The sequence below is a fragment of the Coenobita brevimanus genome, chromosome 47, assembly GCF_032717465.1.
Source record: "Coenobita brevimanus isolate Jiangsu-jjx chromosome 47, ASM3271746v2, whole genome shotgun sequence".
Taxonomy (NCBI): domain Eukaryota; kingdom Metazoa; phylum Arthropoda; class Malacostraca; order Decapoda; family Coenobitidae; genus Coenobita; species Coenobita brevimanus.
The window spans coordinates 25,892,895-25,919,206 of record NC_137000.1 but is presented as its reverse complement, the minus strand read 5'-3'; the positions used below and the strand labels follow the sequence as shown (position 1 = coordinate 25,919,206).

At 40.6% G+C, this 26,312-nt stretch overlaps 1 protein-coding gene across 3 annotated transcripts in view; it reads right to left on the bottom strand.

Annotated features, from left to right (window-relative positions):
• The window catches only part of Pitslre (cyclin dependent kinase 11B pitslre), a 181,952-nt gene that overhangs the window by 59,833 nt on the left and 95,807 nt on the right, over positions 1-26,312 (bottom strand). For 2 of the 3 annotated variants that reach the window (XM_080271808.1, XM_080271809.1), the window contains exons 7-8: positions 13,239-13,280; positions 558-635 (exon numbers count right to left, since the gene is read on the bottom strand). In XM_080271808.1, the coding sequence (XP_080127934.1) occupies positions 558-635; positions 13,239-13,280 (120 nt within the window). The remainder of the gene's footprint in view (positions 1-557; positions 636-13,238; positions 13,281-26,312) is intronic. The other variant, XM_080271810.1, reaches the window with a different exon arrangement.

Below are 26,312 nucleotides of genomic sequence, written 5' to 3'. Positions count from 1 at the left end.
GTTAAAGGTATTACAAGTTTATATACTGGTGGTCCTGGTACCATATATTTTCTAGAAACACTGTATATGTCATTCAAACACTATCAATCATATCTCTGTTTCTTGCTGTCACCCCCTTCATTTCTAACTTCTTCAATAAATTTTTAATCCTCCTAAATGATCTTTTGTAGTACAGCATATCTTTAATATCTTGGTCACACTGAAATCCTTCAAATTCCCTTGATTGGTCCAAGGCCTGCCTCTGCATCCCCCCATATTGGTCACATTCATGTATTTTCTCTAAGTTTGTCCCAAAGAACATCTGTTTTTGTTATGATCCTACTTTCATTTAAAAAAGGCTGCACAATGTCTATATTAAAAAAGAAAGAAAAAAAATCAACAGTTGATGTGTGTGTGTGTGTGTGTGTGTGTGTGTGTGTGTGTGTGTGTGTGTGTGTGTGTGTGTGTGTGTGTGTGTGTGAGAGAGAGAGAGAGAGATCTTTCTGTTAGATCTCCCATGAGGCAAGTAAATAGATGAACAGATAGACTGTGATAAAGCTATTTCTTTCTGGGCTTACCTGAATCTTTTTCCTTCTTTTCACTCTCTTCTTTATCATCTTCTTCCACATCGGTCTCTGTGCTGGTACTATCAGTATCTAAAGAAGAAATAAGAGAAAAATTTCAACTGTAAACTTAGAAAACACACACACACACACACACACACACACACACACACACACACACACACACACACTAGGATTTGAAATTTCTCTTGTATGTCAAATAACCTTGAGTGTATTAAGGAGTTGATATACTGTACAATAATTATAAGAGAATTTTTAAAGAAAGTTATTGCATTCCCTCAAGTTTGCACCCATCAGGAATACAAGTTAACAATTTTACACAAGTTTAGTTTAACACAGTTCACAAGAAATATTCATAAAATGAAGGCTGGCTTCTTCACAGCACTACACAGGACACCAGCTAAACAGTTACAACCTAGGTATTATTTTTAATTCAATGCTTCACCCCTTCAGCTTGGGCATGGTTTTGTTAGGCTATCCTACTCTGACACATGTCAGACGATTTTATTCAGTTCAAGTGTGGTCTTCCTAATCTACAAATGTTAAGAACAATATGCAGACTCAAAACAATCTGAATTGCCTTTCCAGCCAGAGCATTTTTTTTTTTATTCAGCTGCTCCTCTTTTCACAAGCTTTGAAGTTATGAAATTTGGGAAATACGAACTTTTCTTTGAGATGCATTTCTCATTAACTTTTCAATTACATCTATAAAATACTGTGTACAGTACTACTGTACAAGACTTAATGGTACTAATGATCAAAATCACTTGAAGCAAACAGCATTACCTATATGTGAACTTTGGTGCAGACAAAACAGAATGACTGCTTCGCCAACTCAGTCAGCTATGGTATCACCCTCTTCACTCCCGACAGACATGACTCTCAAACACACCTTCAAGTCTCCCTCTTTATTTAACCACTCCCACTGAAAAATGCCACAAAATTCTAGAACTGACTTGGGTAAAACACTTGACTCTTTCAACAAACACGCAACATCATTGCATGGGCATCTCGTAAAATCAAGACCTTGAAAACACTCATAGGAACCGCCTTTTGACAGCAAAAGAAATTTCTGAAAAGTCTATACACAGTTCAATACTTGTGAATAATACAAGCATACAGAGAGACCACAAAAACATATCAGCTACATCAAAAAAAACAAATACATTTAATCAAGGACCATATAAATATGATAAGCACTCAGTTCATTACTTCAGTTTGAGTTTAACTTTATACTGCACCACCTCCTCCACAAAGAACCAAAATGTGAACAACCTTCCAGCATTACACAGAATGCCTCAGCAACATCCCTCCTTTTCCACTCAACATTACACTTCAAAAAAACATACCTTAACACAGCCAGCACAGTCATCTGAAACCTCCAGCCAAACAGTATTATTCACAAACCACCACCAGGCATCCATTATTCAAGAACTACCCTATACAGAGACATATAAGTGTACCTGGCCAGACTACGATGCAACCATCACCCTTCCCCAGTGCAGCACCAACACAATAAAATTCACAAACAATTCATTATGGCCACAATGAAATGCAGTCCCCCATAGCGCAAACACCATTATTGTACTCACCCCTGCACCACAGTATCACAGCACAGACAGCCTTCAACATATCCTTAAAAACAGATCTCTAGGAGCAAGTGGTTGGAATGAGTGATTTCCTGCAGTCAACTGAGTTCATGTTTAGATGAGCCTGGGGTTGCAACAACAACAAGAACATGAAGCGACTGGTACAACAAAGATATTTAAGTTTATACTTGTGTTCATAATGTTCAATGATTTGTACATTCTGTACTGTATTTGGCCTCAGATACTCTATTAGTAAATCAACTGAACTTTTTGAATTACAAACCAACTCAACATACAAATCAGGAATGAGAGGAGGGGAGCATCTGTTTTATTCTAGCTCATGCCACACAATTTTAATCATTCGGTTTATATTAGCACATCCCTGACTGCAGGGGTTAAAAGCAACTTCAATAACCCTTTCAGCCTTTATTTTATTCTATGCACAACAGTTAACACCAAGTGAATTTTTTCATCTTCAGTAAGAGCCCCCAGGCTGCAGGGGTTCTGGCATGAAGTCAACTCTTTAAACAGGGCAGAAGCAGAAATTGCAAAAACTATGTTAAATGTCAAAAACTGTGATGCGATTTCTGACGTAATGCAATCTTCAGATACTCTATATACAAATGATGAAAATCCTTTGTAGTACTAGTAGTAGTAGTAGTAGTAAAAAAAAAAAAAAAAAAAAAGATGTCATTAGCAGGGCTACAGTAAACAATCATGCAAATATATTATGCCCTATAATGTACCTAACAACAGAACTACTGTATTTTAACAGAGTTGAATGTAAAAAAAAAAAAATTAAGAAAATATGGATATTTCAAGTGCATAATACGACATGAAAAATCTTCAGAAAGCCAAAAATCTTCAATTCTTCTAGGGGTAATGATGTCCTATCATAATAAAGGCTACCCGTTACCATCTGCTTTAAACTTTACAGTACAAGGATTGATATAACATACAGCGCCTTATTACACCTAAAAGTTGTTGAACAGCCACAGGATCTGCACTGACTAAGGTGACTTGATAAACAAATATGCAAAACAAATTCCATCAGGACAGACCTGAGATAAAATTGTTGCCTCAGCTGTGTGAATAATGAACAGTGTTGGTAATGTACTGTGTGGGATTCCAGTTTATCTCAACTTATTAATGTCACCTGTAGTTTCTTCTGATCTGTTTCTGTATGAAAGTTAGCATCATGGCTTTCAGTTTTATGTTTATTTTTGCAAACACGCACGCACGCACACACGCATGCATGCACACACGCGTGTGCGTGCGCACACACACACACACACACACACACAAAATACTGTTTCTGTTTGCGATGGCTGAATCAGTAGAGAGGCAGCCTGCAGTCCTAATGGACCCAGGATTGAATCCCGGCTGGTGCAGGGAACAGTTTAAGGATTTGAATTTCCTAAATGCAAACTTTCCTGATCTACCAGATGACCTGCCAACATGTCAAAAAAAATATCCCCACTAATACCAGTACACCAGTCCTGTATGAGACAGCCCTAGCATGTATTCAATATGGACGGTGGGTGTTAGCGCTGAAGTGGTGACATGTGGAGGTGTAGGAGGACTACTGGGCCTTGGGATAGGCCACTGCCCCCGAGAAAAACGCCCTGAAGCCTTTGCCCAGAGTCGGACAAGTAAAAAAATAAATAAATACACACACACACACACAAACAAAATACGTATCATGTGTTACTAACCTATTAAGATTCTAGAGTAGGGTAACAGATGTCATGCAAGAAAGAGAGGGTGGGCAGATTGTGTCTATCTAGACCTCAAGAAAGAATCTGACAGGGTGCCCTACAAAAGAATGCTGAGGAAGCTGAAGACCTTTGGAGAAGTTCATGGGAATCTATTAAAATGGATGAAAGATTAACTGATATGAAGGCAGGTGAGAACGGTCATAAAGGACAAGATTTCACAATGGAAAAATGTGACCAGTGGAGTACCCCAGGGCTCTGTCATAGCCCCAGTAATGTTTCTGATATATATAAATGATTTGCCAGAAGGTTTGAATAGTTACATGAGTATGGTTGCAGATGATGCTAAAATCATGAAACATATGAAATGTATTAACCCGTGGATTGTGAGCCACAGCTCAGGCTGTGCTGGCCGTGCATCACCGTTAACTACTTGACCCCTATGCAAACACGCATGGTGTTACGCAAAGATGAAGGGAGAGAGATTTTTTTTTTCTTTTCATTGAATGATTCCTTGGACATTTATCTTCAAGTTTATAATAAACAATTTTTTTTTTTTTTTTTCCACTACTCCCCCACATAAACTTATGCATTGCCCTGTGCAAAGACAGAGATTTTTTTTTTTTTTCACTATATGATGCCCTGGATGTTCATCTTCATGTTTATAATAAACAAAAACTAAAATATATAGATATATATATTTCCCTTCATTTTTTGCGCACCATGGGGTGGGATAAAAAAAGGTAATTCTGCAATCCACAGGTTAATAGTTGTAAAGAACTGCAAGCAGACTTGGATAAACTCCACAGCTGGAGCCAGACTTGGAAAATGGATTTCAATGACAAGAAGTGTCATGTAAGAGAAATGGGAGTGAATGAAAAAAAGACCACATTGGACATATAAATGGACAATGAGATACTGTAATTAGTTAAAGAAAAGATGAGAAGGATTTCGCAGTGGTTATTCAGGATGACTTGTCACCAGAAAAGCATATAAACAGAATTATTGGAGGCACTTATGGACTGCTGACCAACATGAGAGTGGCTTTTCTATCTATCTATCTATTGCCATATGCCTCAATCCTGTGTTGGGTTGCCACAAACAAATCGCCTCCACGGTGTACCACAGGGTTCAGTACTCGGTCCCTTATTATTTATCATATATATAAATGATCTAGACTTAGGAGTCAATAGCAGCATCAGCAAATTTGCCGACGATACAAAAATAGGGCGTATCATTAACTCGACTGACGATTGCCATAACTTACAGAAAGACCTCGATACATTGTCCAAATGGTCTAAAACTTGGCAAATGGAATTTAACGTTGAAAAATGTAAAGTACTTAACGTAGGCAAGACCATTGGAGATACTAAATACAGCTTAGACAACAAAGAAATTAGCAAATCGGAATGCGAGAGAGATCTAGGAGTTATGATTAGTAACGACCTTAAACCTAGGCAACAGTGTATTAATGCGAGAAATAAAGCAAATAGGGTCCTAGGATTTATTTCGAGAAGCGTGAGCAATAGATCATCTAAAGTAATACTAAAACTTTATCTAGCATTAGTAAGGCCACATTTAGACTACGCAGTACAATTCTGGTGTCCTTACTATAGAATGGATATTAATTCGTTAGAAAATGTACAGAGAAGAATGACTAAAATGATACATGACGTCCGGAACCTGTCATATGAAGACAGACTGAAAAGACTAAGTCTGCATTCGCTAGAGAGGCGTAGAGTAAGGGGAGACTTAATTGAGGTGTTTAAGTGGATGAATGGTATAAATAAGGGAGATATTAGCAAGGTACTTAAAGTGAGCATACAGGATAGAACTAGAAATAATGGTTTCAAACTAGAAAAATTCCGTTTCAGTAAGGAAATCGGTAGAAATTGGTTTGGTAATAGAGTAGTAGACGAATGGAATAAGCTACCTAGTAAAGTAGTTGCTGCCTCTTCCATTGAGAGTTTCAAGCATAGGCTAGATAAGCATATGACAAATAAGGGGTGGATATAGAATAAAGAAAATCTTATAACCAATACTAATTCAAAAATTTTTCTTTTCAGGTTACACTATGATAGTCTCTATTCTCCTTTCACACTTTCCTGTAAAATGTCCACGCCAGTTTTTCTATACGGCGTGGTGTTCTTTCTGACTTTTTCCTGCCGGCTTCGGCTGGAGGGTTTGGAGGGCGGGGGAGAGCCTTCTTCTTTGCTGTCCTTATCTCATTCTAGTAGTTCAGTTACTCTTCTGGGAGCTGCCTAGCATGGGCCAACCGGCCTACTGCAGTTATCCTCTCTTCTTATGTTCTTATGTTCACCCTGTCCGCCACCATTTCACTGCCACGCTCCCAACTCACACCCCCTTCTCTCATATACCTCTCCACCCCATCCCTCCACCTCATCCTCGGCCTCCCCCTCCCTCTTCCCCCCTCCACCTCACTCACATACACTCTCGTCAGTCTTTCACCCTCCATCCTCTCCACATGGCCAAACCACTTCAGTGTATTCCTCCTAACGCTTCCTATCACATCCACATCCACACCACAATGCTCCTTTATATCCTCATTTGCCAGCCTCTCTCTCCATGTGACTCCACAGGCTCCTCTTTAATAACTCATTTCCACTGCTCTCACTCTTGACTTGTGCCCTTCCAACAACGTCCAAGCTTCACTTCCATACGTTAGAGTTGGTATCACAATACTGTCATGTAGTAACTTTTTCACTTCCATGCTCACTTCCCTGTTTCTTATCACTGCTTTCAAGGAACCAGCAACCTTTCTTCCTTGCTGTACCCTTTCAAGCACTTCACCCTCCAAACCTCCATCCTTACTCATCACACTACCCGAGAACTTAAACGTACTCACATTTTCCAATTCCTCACCATCCAACCTAGTTGTAAATTCAATGACTTCACCTCTCTCAAAGACCATCATTTTGCTCTTCCGTACATTCACCTTTAGATTCCGTTTCTTACACACTCTCTCAAACTCATCCACCAAACCTTGCAGCTCCCCTTCGTCTTCACTCAACACAGTATCATCTGCAAACAACAGTACAGGGAGTTTCCAAACACTACCCTCTCTCATCAGGGCCACTCCAACATCCACTACCCTCCCTTGTACCTCTTCCATTACCCCATCCATGTACAGATTGAACAACCACAGAGACATGACACATCCCTGTTTCAACCCAACCTTCAAAGAGAAAAATTCACTCAGTTCACCATCCACAAGCACTGCAGCCTTAGCACCATCATACATACTCTTCACAGCCTTCAACAACTTCCCATCTACTTCATATATTCTTAATACCTTCCACAATCCTTGTCTATCCACCCTGTCATATGCTTTCTCCAAATCCATGAAAGCCGCATACAACTTCTTGCCCTTCTCTCCACTAAAGATTTAAGAATGAATATCTGATCTACACAACCTCTTCCCTTCCTAAAGCCTCTCTGTTCTTCTCCAACTAACTCCTCTGTTATTTCCCTAACTCTGTCAATAAGTATCCTACCATACACTTTTCCAATTATACTAAGAAGACAAATGTCCCTATGATTAGCACACACTTCTTTTTCCCCTTTTCCTTTGTACAAGGGAATAATTATACCTGACTTCCAATCCTCCAGAACTCTACCTTCTCCCAGGCCAATCTGCACATCTTCCACATCCATTCTACTACTATCTCTCCCCCATGCTTCAGCATTTCACCACACACTCCATCAATTCCTGGGGCTTTCCCCAATTTAACTTTCTTCATTGCTTCCACAACTTCTATCCTACTGATTTCTTCCTGTCTTCTCACCTCCCTCTTTCTCCCAGCCATTATACTTGCATCACTTCCATCCTCTATGTTCAACAATTCCTTAAAGTGTTCTCTCCATCTGCTCACTTTATCTCCCTTCTCCACTAGTAATCTACCATTTTTATCTTTCACTCCCCTGCTAACTTCACTTCCACCCTGTCTTACTCTCTTCACCTCTTTCCAGAACATTTTCTTACAGTCCCTCCACTTTACACTCAAATTCCTTCCAAATTCATTATCCACTTTCTTCTTAATCTCTCTTACAAATCTTTTCATCTCTCTCTTTCTTTCTACATATAACTCTCTCTTCCGCCTCTTAATTTCTTCCACGCCCCTATTTCTCATCCATTCGTTGTATGCTTTCTTCTTTTGTGTCACAGCCTGTTTCACCTCTTCATTCCACCACGCTGTTCCTTGCACCCCCCTCCGTCTTCTCTTCATCCCACACACCACATCACATGCTGCACATATTTCTTCTGTGAACATCCTGCACACACCTTCCACATCCCCCATCTGCTCCAGTTCATATTTGCCCAATTATTCCTCCACTTCTCTCTTATATTCCGCCTTTATCTCATCCTCTTGTAACCTTTCCATTCTCCTTGCAAATACTCCTTCTTCCCGTCCTTCCCTTCTTCTATTTCTCCATCTTATTTGGATCTTGATTCTGGCCATCACCAAGTAGTGGTCAGAAAGTCCACTCCCCCAACCTCTATAAGCTCTTGCATCCATTACACATCTTCGCATCCTTTCATCCACACACACATAATCAATAATTTCCTTCCTTTCATTCAGTTCACCACCCACCATTCTCATCACTCGCCATGTATAACTGTGGATCATTTTGTGCCTGAAGAGGGTATTAGGCTACTGCCAACCCCCTTCGAGCACAAATGTCCACTAACGCACTCCCATTCTCATCTATCTCAGCAGGCACACCCCGCTCACCAACTATTCCATCCACCTTCACATTCCCTACTTTACCACTCATATCACCAATCAAAAACACTCTCTCATTCCTTCCAAACTTTTCCATGCACACTTCTACATTTGTCCAGAACTCTTCACTCGCTCTGCTTGCACGATCTTGCGTTGGCGCATACAGGCACACAATCGCCCACATTTGTATTCCAACTTTCAATCTTACCCACACAGTCCTTGACCCAACTGATCCATACTCTCTTATGTTCTTCTTCCATCTTTTACTCACAACTATACACACTACTTCTTTTGCCCTCTCATTCTCACCTACTCCTGCACATATACCCCATCCATACTCCCATTCACTCACCCTCTCACCTCTCCATTTAGTTTCAGTTACTCCACATACATCAACTTTCGCACCCTCAAGCACCTGGACAATCTCCCTTTCACCTCATCATACGCACCTCTTACATTCCATGTTCCGATTACCATGTCCTTTGTCTGATCCTTGGTCGTCATCTTTTGGTCAGTCCTTGTCCGTGGCTTATTGTTTGTTTTTTTAGTTAGCTGTTTTCCGGTGAGGGGCACTAACCCCTCCCGCCAACCCTTTTAGTCGCCTTTTACGACAAGCAGGGATACTGGGGGGAGTATTCTTGAAAAAAAGCCCTACCCCCTGGTTTTAATTACACTATATGGATGAGGAAATGTTGAGGGAGTTGAAAATGACCATGATAAGACTGAGACTAAAGTATGCGGCTGTGGTATGGTCGCCTCATTTGAAGATGCAGATTGATAAACTGGAGAGGGTTCAACGGATGGCTACAAGGATGATACCATGCTTAACCCATTAACTGTGCATGGCGGTTTTTTGGAGGTGTCCGTGGTGCACAGACATAGGGGTAAAAATGAAATTTCCCAAAGGCCAAATTTTGTCTTAGGAATTGAGAGAACACATGCCAAAGTATATAGTAACGAAATATTAGCTCAATATTGACCTTGGTAAAGCCATGGATGAACACTGAAGTGCCTGATTCCTTACTGGAATGTATGGTTTTCGTTTTCTTTTTTGGTTTCAGTTTTGAAGGCTCAAACATGCTTGCATGGGTTGGCCTTGGTCACCATGGCACTAGATTCGAAATTCACCCGTGCAGCCAGGGCTGTATTGAGCAGTCGAACTCGGAACAGCCCAGGATGTATAGAGCAGTTAGCGGGTTAACCCCTAAAATGCGGGGCGTCGCGTTTGCGATGCTCGCCGAAAAGGACATAATGGCGGAGTGTCGCGTTTGCGATTCGAGTTAATTTTGAATAAACATGGGCAAGGATGTTCCAGCTGGTATTGTCTATCAGTACCACCACCCTTTAGCTACAATTAGCATACTTTACCTTTGTACTACTGACCTCTGTTGTTGCCAAGTATCGCGTTTTCCCTCCCTCCCCCCCCCACCACGGCCCGGCCAGCCTGGCTGTGATACATGGCAGCGCTCTGACTGCTCAGAACTGTAAATCTGCGCTCTCCTCTCACAAGCAGTTTATGCTAATAGGAAACGCTTGTTTCCCCGGTTGTAACACTAGCTTTTTTTCGCACGGTTTGCCCCTGTTTAGCATCAGTTTACCGCAGGCTTTCAAAGTGACATTATGGCGAGTTCTAGCTCTTCCGAGTCAGAGCGAGCAGTCGACAGGAACAAGAATAAAGTGACGGGTGTAAGGCAGAATAAAAAGCACGCTGCAGTGATCTTTTGGGATGTAATATGATTGAAAAATGTAATGTAGTATACGTGTTTTTAGCTGTGAAAATGGAAATGTTTGTTGAGTGACGGGAAGACCGCCGCCACACTGCATGTCAGCCGTACGCTTCATTGATTTTAGCCTTATTTTCAGTGCTTATTGTACAAATACGGATTCCAAACTACCTGTACGTTGTAGTATAAAGTTTACTGTGGCAGAATGAGGCTGTGGTAGAGGGGAAACCGGGCTGTGAAAGTGAAGATTTTGTTACCCAACTTTGCAAGTCTCCACAAGTCCTTGGGTAGTCCACGAAGGCTCAACACCTGTCTCTGGAGAAAGCTGAATGTAAGTACTATCTGCCATACCAAGTATAATGTTCTAGGGTTAATCTTTGATTTTTGGCTAATATTTTCCTACAGGTACTCAGACCGCGATCGAACGCCTCCACCGGGGGGGGGGGGGGGTCGGCTGTCCATTGGCCGCGTATTAGGGGTTAAGGAACTGACCTACAAGGAGAGACTGGAAAAACTGAAGTTATCAACACTGTGCGGGTGAAGGGAAGGAGGAGATGATCATGATGTTTAGAAACCTAAGAGAACTGGAAGAGGTGGATAGAGAGGATCTTTTTGTGTTGGACGATGAAAGAACAAGAGGACATGACTTCAAGCTGAGGAAAAGTAAAGGTCTTAATGATCTTAAAAGGTTCAGTTTCCCAAACAGAAGCATAGGTAGTTGGAATGACAGACTAGGAGGTGGTGCAGACAAAAAACATTCATGTGTTTAAAGCTATGTAGATATAGAGACAGGACAACACGAGCTTAGCTCAATTACTGTATACTATGAATAGATAAACAGGTAAATAAACACACACACACACACACACACACACACACACAAAACAGCAAACACAAATAATAAATGCAAAACATTCAGTAAACAAAACACACACACACTATCTATTGACGGATGCTTTAATCCAAGATGGGGTCGTCCCAAATGAATCACTATCATGTCATTCTGTCCTCTGCCATCAGGCTACCCTTTCTCCAGCTCACACACTCCTCACCCATATAACTTTCCATCACCTCCCCTTCCCTCCACCCTCTCTCCACCTCAGTCGCATACACTCTCCTCCTCAATCTCTCATTCTCTCTTGACAGCCAAAACATCTAAAAGTTTTTCTGATAATTTCCAACACATTAACATCAGCAATAACAATGCTGCGCTTCCTATTTTCTGTCTTTCCACGTAACTCCACATGCTCCTCTCAGATAACTCATCACTCCTCTCACTCTTGACATGTCTTTTTAACAGGAGCTAAACTTCTCTTCCATACATCAGAGTGGGGATCATGGTAGCCATGCATTTTTTTTTTTTTATACTTCCATGCTTATTTTCCTACGTCTTATCACTGCTCTCAGTAAACCTTCTGCCTTTCTTTCGTGCTCAAATTGTTCGTGCACTTCGTCTCCTAAAACTCCATCCTTGCTGATCACACTGGCCAAATATTTGAAAGCACTAATATCCTCTATTTCATGAACATTCATACTGACTGTGAGCTGTGTGACTTCATTCTTCTCCAAGATCATGACTCTTTGCTACATTTGTTTTTACATTTTGTTTCTAACACACACTACCAAACTTAGTGACCATGCCCTGCAACTCCCACATGTCATCACTTAACAATTTACAGTATTATCATCAGCAAACAACAGTCAAACAATTTCCCAACCCTATCCTCTCTCAAGAGTACTCCAACACTCACTGCTCACCTTGTGTGCTGTATTTTTTATGACACCATTTATCCATATACTATACCTTCAAAGAACTCACTTTGCTAATTCATCCTCTACACATACTGCTACCCTTGCACCCTCAAACATACAAGTACTCTTGACAACATTCAACAATTTTCAATGTACCCCATATATTTTCAGCACCTGCATTCATTTGCCTATCTTCTGTCATATGCTTTCTCCAGATCAATGAACACAGCACTCAATTTCCTTTCGCTTCTCTAAATACTTTTCCAGAAAACAGATTTACACAAATATCATGTCTCCATATCCCCTCCTCTTTCGAAAACCCCTCTGTTCCTCTTCAACACACATATAAAGCACACAAACATACCAAACACATACTTTACTGGAGATAACTATATGCACCTGGAGTGACATTAAGCTCAGCCTGAACCACACTAGTACAGATATGACTCCATCATTTGCAAGATGTGTCAATTTTACTTCCAAACAAGAAAATGATGCGCTACAGGAGGGCTGTATGTGTAAGAATGTGTTGTTATATGGGGATAAATAGAGGAAGCATGGGACAATATACCCTATACTTTTATTTTCAACTTGTAATACAGTATTAGCATTTTATCATATTTGTGTTGTTAATCAGAATAATATAACTGCAAATATGCAGCTTCTACTGTTCTGTACTATGCCATTAGGTCCTTTCACTTTGCCATGCTAAACTTGAGACTGTTGCAGAGGAGGGGAATGGTGATTTGCGAGGTAAGACTAGCCCACTCATGCATGTCAAAATCAACCCCCTCCTGGATATCATCACAATGTATGATGCAGATTCCAGGTTAACCAGTCTGTGGCAAAAGTCAACTTAAAACACAAAGAACTTCACGATTTAACAATAAACGGGTAGCCTTCATTGTAATATCACAAATTAGTGCAAAGTTCAGCTGATAATATCATCCACATTACAGTACAGCTTGCACTACTACTCAGACAATTATAATATTAAAGGGTAATACAAAGCACTGAATGCCACTAAAGATTTAAATGAGTTAAGACATGTGAAAGTAATGTTGTACTGGTAGGTTTCCTAGTACAGTATGTGCTTAAACATGAATACACACAATAAAAAACAATTCTATCAGCTATTGTATCAACTCACTGTACTGATTCCTCTGAGGAGGAGTTGGTGAGCGAGCCCTTTCTGTTGGGAGGGAAGGGGGAGCAGGCAAGGAAGGGAAAGGGTAAAGTGAAGTTGCCATCACAATGGTATCACAGTATGTAAAATACAAAACAGCTAATAACTCATATAAACACATCATATATTTACCAATTCTGAATACCAATAAATCTTAAATAGTGCTGTGCATTGCTACATATCTTTGCAACAAATGAAGACCATATATATATATATATATATATATATATATATATATAAATCTATATCTGTAAATATATATATAAATCTATATCTATCTCCATATATACATACATATATATGTATATATCTATCTATCTTCGTATATACATATATATATATATATATACAGTAAAAGTCCCATTATTCGGCATCTATGGGACTGGGATGATGCCGAGATATTGGATTTGCAGAATAATCAAAAACCTACCCACTCAGTACCTTAAATATATTGGTGAATACTTATTGTATTACAACTGTTTGGAGAGAGTACTGTATACTGTACAATACTGCAATCAATACAGTACTATACCTGAATCTGAAACATATATGTAAACTAGTGAACATAAACAAGTGTATTGACACAGTATTGGCACAGTAGGCATACAGGTCAGATAACACTTCCTGGATGGCAAAAATGATAAGGAATATTACCTACCAGCTCAGTACATCACTTGTATTGGTGAACTCATCACTACTTATATTATTACAAATATGTTTGGAGTGAGTAATGTATACAGTACTTTTTCCAAACACAAAACAAAATAGTCGGAAAATTGCATAAAATAAAGTGAAGGAATATGAATTGGTTGGGTCTTTCTGATGAAAGTTAAAAGTACATTTAGCACTCATTCTTTTGTTTGTTTGTTTGTTTTTCTTGTTTACCTGTGAAAGGGAGAGTATTGATGGAAACAGTAGTATATTCCATTAACCCCTTAATAACCTCAGGCATTGAACAACCCTTTACAGTACCGATGTCAGTGATGTTGAGTTAGTGAGCTATGAAAAAACTGTGAACAATTATGGAAAGGGAACGAAGGTCACTGGTGTGCTTACATGACTCTACGATACGATTTCAAGCAGTCAGAGGGTCGGTTAATCTCAGATAATTTCTTCCAATTGGTAAATGCACCGTAACTTTGTAACTTCTCCCGTGAATCATAGCATGGGTTTAGGAAGCTAAATAACACATTGTTAGGTGCGCCAGACGATTATCTTCACATCTTTAAGAAAATGGAAGTTAATCCCTCTCTGACTATGTAGAGTAAGTTTCTTCCATTCTTCTGAAATCAATTTGTTTTTCTTAAAGATGTGAAGATAATCGTCTGGCTCACCTAGCAATGTGTTATTTAGCTTCCTAAACCCATGCTATGATTCGCTATGAGTCACGGAAAAATTCATAAAGTTACGGGGCATTTACCAAATGGGTGAAAACATCTGAGATTAACCGACCGCCTGACTGCTTGGAATCATAGCGTAGAGTCATGTAAACATACCAGTGACCTTCGTTCCCTCCCCATAATTGTTCAGCTTTCTTTATAGCTCACACTAACTTGATATCACTGACACTGGTACTGTAAAGGATTGTTCAGTGCTGGAGGTTATTAAGGGGTTAATGGGATATATTACTGTTTGCATCAATACTCTCTCTTTCACATTAAACACAAAAACGAACAAAAGAATGAGCGCTAAATGTACGTTTAACTTTCATCAGAGAGACCTTAGCAATTCATATTCCTCCAGTTTATTCTTAAGTATTTTTCTGACTTTAGGTGAGGTTAGGTTTGGTTAAATTATTAGGCACGGTTAAACTCGGTTAGGTTAGATTTAGTTCAACAGGACAGTCCCTTCCACCATTATGCTGAGGAATATAAATACTAGAGCTGTCACAGTTGTACAGCTAAAAACAAAGGGGAAACTGATTTAACAAGCACCATTTATTTATGGGTAATGCATTACAGTATCAGTGGTTCATGGGCTACGCAATTACTGGTAAATGTCACTTTCAGGAAGGCGTCAAGAATGAACGAATTTCAAGAATTAGCGAAGGGGCTTGGAACGTGACCCTCGCTAATTTGGAGGGGATGGTTACTGTACTGTATGATACTGTGCAATATTGTAATCAATACAGTACTATACCTGAACCTGAAAAAAATATAGAAATTAGTGAACATACAGAAATGTAATGAAACATTAGGCCTACAAGTCACAGATAACACTTCCTGGACTGCCGAGATGATTCCAGACATCTGCCGAACAATCAAAGATTTTCGTAAATGCGACTATTTCTCAAAACTGCTGAAATGTCGGATCTACCGAATAATCAGCTGCCGAATAATAGGACTTTTACTGTATATATATATATATATATATATATATATATATATATATATATATACATATATATACAGTAATCACCCCAATATCCGACGTAATAGAGCCATAGGTAGGTCCGGATATTGGTTCTGTCCGGATATTGGGCCCCAGCTTATGGACTTGTACTTATGGACCCTAACTCAGAGAAACACCTATACAACTCCCTCTGGACATGCATAGCACCTATCTAAGAACCAAATCACACCAATAAGGCACATAAATGACTGAAATAAATGCAAAAGAAACATAAAATGAGGGTTTAGAAGTAGGTTCATACATTAATAAACATTCTGGTACTTATGGACCCTAACCTAGCCTAACTCAGAAAAACACCTTCCTACTGCATATGCATAGCTCCTAACACCCTATTCACACCAATAAAGGACATTAAAGAGTGAAATGAGGTAAGTATAGTATGGAAAAAAGTACAGTATGAAACATTCTGGCTACTTACAGCAAGTCCATGGCCACCTCGATGAATAACCGCCTCCTCTCGGACTCTGACAGTAAGAAGGAGTTCCTGAAGCACTTGCAGTACACCATTCCTGAAGTCTTGCACTGAACTTAGTCAATCACACACAGAAGTCCGTTCTCTTCACAGTGTGCACTTTTGTCTAAATAATTCTCCATTGTAACTTACTAAGTGTTGCACTTTAACTTTTCCCATTCTTATAATTTTCCAAAGCCAAAACAAACAAGTCTATTTATGTTAAATTTTTTTTCTATTGAGTCTTTTCTCTCACAACTGTAAATCCTTACCACAACACACTGTTTTTTTCACTGCACAACACTCAAAATTCCCGTGTGGTCTAGTGGAGAAATTCTTGCTGTTTATTCACTGTCAGAGTCCGAGAGTATCACTGGCAGGCGACCTAGGGGTGCATCGCTGGGTCGTGGTGATGACGTACCCACTGCAGACGACTCTGAAGACAGCCGCAAACTCACGTCGAGTGGTGACTCCACCGTGGCTGATGTGCTGGGCTGTGGCTCGGAGCATAAGGGCCTGTCTTGGGGAGGCAACGGAGTGGAGCCAGGGCTGGGCACAGCGGGGGTTACGGGCCTGAAAAAACTGTCAATGGTTGATTGATGCAATGACCGACGATTCTGACGATTGATGATAAGCTGCCTGAAAACACGCACTTCCTCCACGAGTCCCAAGGGCCCCATCTCCCTGTCGCAGTCCGGGTGTTCCAGGTAGTCTAGGACGAACTCTAGATGTTCCCGGAGTGTGCTCAGCTTGGGGATGGCTGGAGTAGTGTCCTGCTGAGAGGAGTCCGCATCATCGTCACCTTCATCGTTGGAATCTTCAAGTTCGGTACTGACACCTGCAACCGAAGAACGATCTCGATATCAGACAACGTCTGATACCCAGGATCGCCCTTGTCGTCATCCAACCACTCATGAACATCGTCCACATCTACATCGTCGCCGTGCGTACGTAGCCGTGCATGGAAGTCATCCACGTCAAACCCTAGAAAATCGTACTCCACATCCGTTCCGAGAAGCAGACGAGACCAACCATTTTCCAGAGTCTTCACAGGGACTTCCTTCCATGCACTAGCCCAGTTGTACAGCACAGACTTGATGTTGTAGCAGCGAAGGTTTTCCAAAGTTTGCTTGCCTCGTGTGTCCCGTCCCTCCCTGCGCTCGTCCTCGTCCTCGAGAACAACCATCACCTCGTCCAGGAACTTCCGACGGTATAGGAGCTTTGTTGCCACGATCACTCCTTGGTCCATTGGTTGGATGAGAGCAGTCGTATTAGGTGGCAGAAACATGCACCTAATACGGCTATTTTCAGCAACCAAGTCCTTGTCGCACGGGTGGGCAGATGCATTGTCGAGGAGAAGGAGGGCCTTTACCTGGTCGCGCGGGATTCCCAGTGTCTTCGTCTGGTCATGGATGACCTCCTTCATGAAGTGGCGGTGGAACCAGTCTTTGAAGATCACAGCTGTGAACCATGCCTTCAAAGAATGGTACCAGACGACAGGAAGTCATCCATCACCCCCGAAGGCATCGAGGCTGCTTTGCGCGGCCAACGACAACGGGCTTAAGCCGGTGCATGCCGTTAGCATTGGCACAACACAAAGCAGATATCCGTTCCTTGGAGAGCTTGCGGCCAGGTACACGCTTCTCCGTCTCCTCGGCTAGAGTGTTCGTTGGCAGCGAGCGATAGAATAGGCCAGTTTCGTCTGCGTTGTAGACTTGACCGAGAGTGAGGCCCTCCCTGCCGATCAAGCCCTTCACCTTGTGCCGAAACTCGTCAACTCCATCCTCGTTAGCGTCCAATGCTTCGCCATGTGCTTTACGGTTGGTAAGGCCATGCCGTAACTTGAATGCAAAGAGCCAACCCTCGGATGCCTTGAAGTCTAGGGTGTCGTGAAGCCTGGCGAACTTCTCAGCAGCAGCCTTCAGCTCCGTTCCACGTACCATCACACCAGCAGCACGTTGTTGTCGAAACCAAATCAACGTGGATCGGTCGATTTCTGCAAACTTGGGGGTAAAAATAACCTTCCTTTCCACGTTGCGTTTGCTTCTCGATGAGAAGTCAGCCGTGTACTGCATGAGTTTGTCTCGAGATCTCTTGATATCGAACAAAGTAGACCGGGCCAGGTTAAACTCGCGGAGAATGCGGGAAGAAGACCACCCCGCATCTACTTTCTCCAATATCTCCCGCTTCTTCTCCAGAGTCAACACCACTCTCTTTCTTTTCTCAGGTGGCGGAGCCATCATCATCCACGTCAAACCCTAGAAAATCGTACTCCACATCCACGTCAAACCCTAGAAAATCGTACTCCACATCCGTTCCGAGAAGCAGACGAGACCAACCATTTTCCAGAGTCTTCACAGGGAGCAGCAGGAGGCCCTGCAGCATGTAAGGCACCACCACAAAAGCGATCACGTGGGCAGCAATAACGACGAGCGTGCACTCGCAGCGAGAGACAGGCGGAAAGTGGGGAGGATGCAGCGGCGCTCTATTGGACGTCAGAGGAATGACGCGCCACAACAATGGTCTCCCGCGCCGCGCGCGGCAAGTTCAAATCACGGGCGGGAAAAAATTGTTTTATTTTTTATTTTTTGGGGTTTTCGGACCATTTTGGGAATATTGGATCCCAGGACGATTATGTCCGGGTAGTGGGGATGTTCAGATATTGGGCTCCGGATATTAGAGTGATTACTGTATATCTATCTACTATCTACTGCCAGACGCCATAATCTCGTAAGGGGTGGCCATTTGACTTTGAGTTAGTTGTTTTACGAGGAGGGGCACTAAACCTCCACCAACCCACTTGTTGACACGTAGGGAGCACGTATGGTTTGGTTATATGATTACCACCCAGTATGGTAAATGGTTTCTTGGCTTACATGAAACCATTAGGCTTGTCACTCAATGTAAAGCCACCTGTAAAGGAAAGAAAAGCAACAAGAAGTGACATGAAAGATGTGAGAAATAGGGAGAAAGGAGGACAGGCACAGAAAAAGAATGATACAGGCTACGGAAGAAGTAGGCAGCACTACATCAAGTGAGTGGATGATGGTCGCCATATATATATATATATATATATATATATATATATAAAAGGGGTGCTGTTGTTGAACCAGTGTCGCTTACTATAAGTATGCTTGCACCCAGTCGGCTTGCGCGGGCCGATTACACTTGGTTCACAGACTACACACACATCCAAAGCCACTGCAACACTACAATTACACTTACAAGCACTTCTCACTCTACATACAATCTCTACTAGACAGCCTAAGCCACTTGGTAGAGATACATTGGCTGTATCGTCCCGACTTCGGTCGGGATAGGCCGGTCCTGCAGTGGATACTCAAACGGCTGATGATGATGATGATATATATATATATATATATATATATATATATATATATATATGCATATATATATATATATATATATATATATATATATATATATATATATATATATATATATATATATAAACATATATATATGTATACAGTATATATAGATATATATATATATATATATATATATATATATATATATATATATATATATATATATATATATATATATGCAGTATTTATATATATATATATATATATATATATATATATATAAATATATATACTGTATATATATATGTATATATATATATATATATATATATATATATATATATACAGTATATATATACATATATATATATATATATATATATATATATATATATTTATATATATATATATATATATATATATATATATATATATATATATATATACAGCCTATCTTTGTCTAACACGGTTTACGCTAACACGAAAATGGTCTAATACAGTACAATTTTCCGGAAGCACTATCGCTTCTAACTCAGCAACTGATGAAGATAACATGGTTATTTGAACCGGGCGGGCGGTGATGATATGAATCATATGAGCGTTGCCTTGCCAAAGGGTGTCACCTACCTCTCAGACAATCAAGCTTCAGCATTCTCGCCTTTGACCTACCCAGTCAATCAGGCCACTCCCTACTCCCGCCTGCCTCCCCACTCTCCCTGCTCCCTCCAGCATAGTGTGTCTCCTCTTATCCTCCCATAAGGTAAATAAAATGTGGCTTTAAACTGTAATAATACTCTTTTATAACTTTTTGAATCATATTAATGTCTTCTACGAGGTTAAAATTGGAAGGTATAAAAAATTTTGCACCACAAGTAGACTTTGAGCAGGGGTGTGGAAGGAAATAGGGGGTTTCAAGAGTCCTTGTAACATGAAATTTCTCTAACACGGTAGGGGTGTGGAAGCAATTAACCATGTTGGACAAGCCCAGACTGTGTATATACAGGGTGTAACGCAACGTATGACAAAAACTTACACCAATGATCTATCATGCAATTTTGAGTATATTTTGTTCTATAACATATACTCTCTGCGATCCTAGTTCAGTACCCAGCATTCGGCTGTATAATTGTAAAGTTTTGTGGCTGGCATGTGCCACTGGGTGAGAGCTTCGCAGGGCGACGGGAGACAAGTATTATTAGCATGTACTGTACATAAAAATCCCATCTCTTATCAGTACAAACGAGTTTTAAGAAGAAACTTTACGTAATCTATTGATTCTTTAACATCGTCATGCATTCCTGCAATTCTTTTGCACAAATCGACTGTAAATTAGTGATTAAATTCAAATTTTATGGCTTGCGAGGGAGGAGAGGGGCTGGTGTGTTGTTGCCAGTTATGTAATGTTTAGTTTGTAGGATATTGCTTCCAGCATTATCATAACACCCACGGCTCATTCAATGGAAAAACGTTATTGTAAAGGGAGATTAGCCTCAGTTTAAGCCAGGAAGAATATTATTCATAACAATTTTTCCGTTGCAAGTTAACGTTGTGCGATTGGGTATCTCCACATGTATTCCTCTCTGCAGCACTGGCATTATCATCGCAGAATCCGTAAAAATAGATGATATCTGCATATTCTTCATTGCTGTACGTACGTGGCATGATGTTTCATGAACAAGTGAAGCTGAACCCAGTGAACAGCTGAACGCGGAGAAGAGTATTTGAAATGCGTGCCTCGCCTGCAAATTGTCCCGTTCAAATGACAGTGGACGCAGGGTTGTCAAGCCCTTATAATCAATCTTGCCAGTTTAGTTCTGAAAACTTGCTAGAATGTCGCTAGATAGTAAACACTGCAAAACATTGCTAGAAAATACGATTAAATCTCTAGAATATCACCTGAAAATGGTAAAAATATCCAGAATGTAGTTAGATATCATGTTGCCAGATATTAAATGGTGCCGCTAGGTAGAAGCAAAAAATAGGTCTAGCTGCATAGTATTTACATTGGCAATCCTGTGTCACTGTTCTCACGTCAACATCATATAAAAGCATTTGTGCCATGTTTACTTGCAGCAGAAAAATTGTAATGGATAATAATATTACTCCTGACTTAAAGGGATGCTAGTCACCATTATAATAATATTTTTCCATTGATTGAGCTGTGGGTGTTATGATAATGCTGGAAGCAATATCCTACAAACTAAATATTACATAACTAGCAACAACACACCAGCCCCTCTCCTCCCTCCCTGCTCTCTCGTAAGCCATATAATTTGAATTTAATCCTTAATTTACAGTCGATTTGTGCAAAAGACTTGCAGGAATGCAAGACGATGTTAAAGAATCAATAGACTACGTAAAGTTTTTTCTTAAAACTCGTTTGCACTGATAGGATATGGGATTTTTATGTACAGTACAGTATAAGCTAATGATACTTGTGTCCCGTCGCCCTGCGAAGCTCTCACCCAATGGCTCATGCCAGCCACGAAACCACAATTATACAGCCAAATGCTGGGTACTGAACTGGGGTCGCAGAGAGTATATGTTATAGAACAAAATATACTCAAAATTGCATGATAGATCATTGGTGTAAGTTTTTGTCATACGTCGCATTACACCCTGTGTGTGTGTGTTTATATATATATATATATATATATATATATATATATATACTGTATATATATATGTATATATACAGTAATCCCTGTACTTTCCGGACGCCCACTTTCTGGACACCCCACTTACTGGACATTGTGGGCCTGGACCTTCAGAACCCAAAAATAGCCAAAAAAAAGAAAAAAATCCCCCCAAAATCTGAATTTTTTCCACCTGTAATTTGAAATTGCCAAGCGGCACCAAACAGCTGTTACACCATAGACCCTACACCCCTTCCTTCCTCCCCCCTCCCCCCTCCTGTCAGGGTTGCCATTTGGTATTTTTCATTACCAAATGTGGGCCAATTTGGTAATGAAAAATTCGTTTGGTAATGAATCAGAATAATGCAACACCAAACAGATTTTTCACGTGTGAGGATACACAGGATGGAGATGGTGGATTGTTTGCTCTCTCTGATTATTCTGCTAGCCTATACAGAGTGAAAATAATCAACATGCTATTAATTATAAGAAGAGTGATTAGATGAATTTCCACTTGTATATAATTAGTGAAGAATAAAAGCTACCTTTACGAATTTGGTAATGAAAATAGGGGAGTTTGGTAATGTGGCCATTGCGATCTGGGAACTCTGTTACCCCATTATCAATAGTCACAGCCTAACTCCGATCGAGAGCAGATGCTTATCGTAATGGAAGCCACATGTGCTCGTTTTTTGTGAAAAAACAGTGAATAAACTGCAATACCTCGCCACTAGACCTCACGGGAATTTACAGCGTTGTGCAGTGTTAAGAAATTAGAATTTAGAGTGCAAAGGATTAACTGTGGAGTGCAAACTGGCAGTTGAAACAAATCCAGGTGCCAGGGACTTGTTGTAAGCACCCAGAATGTTGAATATTGTATAAACTCACCTCTAAAACCTTATTCTCTGGTTCTTTTGCATTTATTTCAGTCTTTTATGTCCCTCATTGGTGTGATTTGGGTCCTAAATAGGTGCTATGCATGTCCAGTAGGGAGTTATATAGGTGTTTTTCTGAGTCAGGGTAGGTTAGGGTCCCTAAGTACAAGTCCAGGAGGCTGGGGCCCACTTTCCAGATGGGACCACTTTCCGGACATGTTTTTGGCTCTATTACATCGGAAAGTGGAGGGATCACTCTGTGTGTGTGTGTGTGTGTGTGTGTGTATATATATATATATATATATATATATATATATATATATATATATATATATACAGGTTATCCCTTAATTCACGCGAACTTTTTTCACGCGATTTCGGTTATCCACGAATTTTTCGTACAATAATTAAAACAAAATTATAGTATTCAAATAAGTAATTTCAATATACAAGAGAAATAAATAAAATATAAAAAATGCCTACCTGCTGCCCGTGTGCGCACATATATGTATGTGTGTGTGTGTATGTGTGTATGGGAGCCTGGGAGGTCGGTCTACCACGCACCACACAGTCAGTTTGAATCCGACGGTCGAGTCATGAGTGACTCGAGATCGAGAATCGTTATTTGTGGCTTATTTTTCTGCCTTCCAGTGATTGCTTGCCTTGTCTGCCAACATGGGGCCTAAGTGTAGTGCTAGTGATGCATGTGGTAACACACCAAAGCGGGCTGGTAAAGTGGTGTCACTGACAAAGTTAAAGTGTTGGACAAACATCAGGGTGGAATGTTGGCGACAATTCTCCATCAGGACGATTCCCCGTCATTTATTTACATACCAGTTTATTTAGCAAGTCCAGTACACTAGTTTTTTACTTATATGAGTTATAAAATCCCCCTGAAAATTAGTTATTAAAGTATTAATTAATCAATAATAAGTATATTAATAGAATGATGGGGAATTGTCCATGTTTTGACGGTGAAATGACTTCATGGTGAATTGTCTTAGAACCGTATGTTTGGGGTGAGTCAACTGTTCATACAATAAAGAAGGAGAATGCAGCATACGGGAGACAGTGAGGGCTAGTGCACCAGACTGTGCTAAAGTGTCTCCACCTACGCCCGTGAATTGTCTTGGAACCGCATGTTTGGGGTTAATGAGTCAACTGTTCATACAATACAGAAGGCAGAATGTACCATACGGGAGGCAGTGAGGGCTAGCGCACCAGACTGCTGAAATGTCTCCACCTATGTCTGTGCTTGTCAGGTTTCAGTTTTAAATTTCTTACATTTTTGTTGTTTTTAATACTTTTTGCTAGTTTATAAGGTGTATGTAGTGTATAAACAGTATTATTCAGGTGTAATATGCGTATAGACATGCGTAATTATGTGCACACAAGGGCAGAACATATACGCGAATTTACCACATACGCGAAGGGTCTGGGAACCTAACCCTCGCGTGAATTAAGGGCTTACCTGTATGTATATATATATATATATATATATATATCATCATCATCATGATAAGAAACAGGGAAGTGAGCATGAAAGTGAAAAAGTTACTACATGACAGTATTGGGATACCAACTCTAACGCACGGAAGTGAAGCTTGGACATTGTTGGAAGGACACAAGTCAAGAGTGAGAGCAGTGGAAATGAGTTATTTAAGAGGAGCCTGTGGAGTCACGTGGAGAGATAGGCTGACGAATGAGGATATAAAGGAACATTGTGGTGTTGAGGTGGATGTGATAGGGAGCGTTATGAGGAGCACGCTGAGGTGGTTTGGTCATGTGGAGAGGATGGAGGGTGAAAGACTGACGAAGAGAGTGTATGTGAGTGAGGTGGAGGGGGGAAGAGGGAGGGGGAGGCCGAGGATGAGATGGAGGGATGGGGTGGAGAGGTATATGAGAGAGGGGGGTGTGAGTTGGGAGCAGGGTAGTGAAATGGCGGGGGACAGGGCGACTTGGAGGCGATTTGTTTGTGGCCACCCCAAACGCGATTGAGGCGTCTGGCAATAGATAGATAGATAGATAGATAGATAGAGATCATCATCATCATCAGCCATTTGAGTATCCACTGCAGGACCAGCCTATCCCGACCAAAGTCAGGACGATACAGCCAATGTATCTCTACCAAGTGGCTTAGGCTGTCTGGTAGAGATTGTATGTAGGGTGAGAAGTGTTTGTAAGTGTAATTGTTATGTTGGAGTGGCTTTGGATGTGTATGTAGTCTGTGAACCAAGTGTAATCGGCCCACGCTAGCCAACTGGGTGCAAGCATACTTTATAGTAAGCGACACTGGTTCAACCACAGCACACCTTGTGTCCGCCTATGCAGTACGAAGCCGGGTGAACACTCCCAAAGTTTATTACCCTGGTGGGGCGCGAACCCTGGTTCATCTGTGTACGAAACGCACACTCTACCACTGTACCACAGAGGCTCCATATATATATATATATAGAGTGAGAGAGAGAGAGAGAGAGAAAGAGAGATAAACAGATATATATATAGATAGATAGATAGATAGACAGATAAATATATATATATATATATATATATATATATATATATACAGATACTGTACTAGATAGATAGATATATATATATATATATAGAGAGAGAGAGAGAGAGAGAGAGAGAGAGAGAGATAGATATAGATATAGATATAGATATAGATATATATATATATATACATATATATATACATATATATATATATATATAGATAGATAGATAGATATAGATATATATATAGATATAGACAGTAATCCCTTAATTTACGTGAGGGTTACGGTATGTTCCCAGACCCTTCGTGTATGTGGTAAATTCACGGATACGTTCTGTGCATGTGTGCATGTAATTACGCATGTGTATTAAGTGTATTACATCTGAATAATACTGTTTATGCACTATATACACCTAATAAACAAGCATAAAGTATGAAAAACAACAAAAATGTAAGAAATTTAACACTTACTGAAAGATGACAAGCACAAGCAAAGGTGGGTGGTAGAATGGGTGGTGGAGCGGGGAGTTACTGAGTGGCGGGAGAAGGAGTCGACGGGTCATCGACCTTATCTTCCTCAACCTCATCTTCATCACATTGGATGACTGGGGTTGTAGACTGATTCGGGAATGTACGTGATGAACGCTTCCTCCCGTATGCTATGTTCTGCCTTCTTTATTGTACAAACAGTTGACCCATTGACCCCAAACATACGACCAACAGCACTCGCCGACTATTCCTTCCCTATGTTTGTCCAACACTTCAACTTTCTCTGTCAGCAACATCACTTTACGAGCCCGCATTGGTATGTTATCACATGGATCACTAGCAC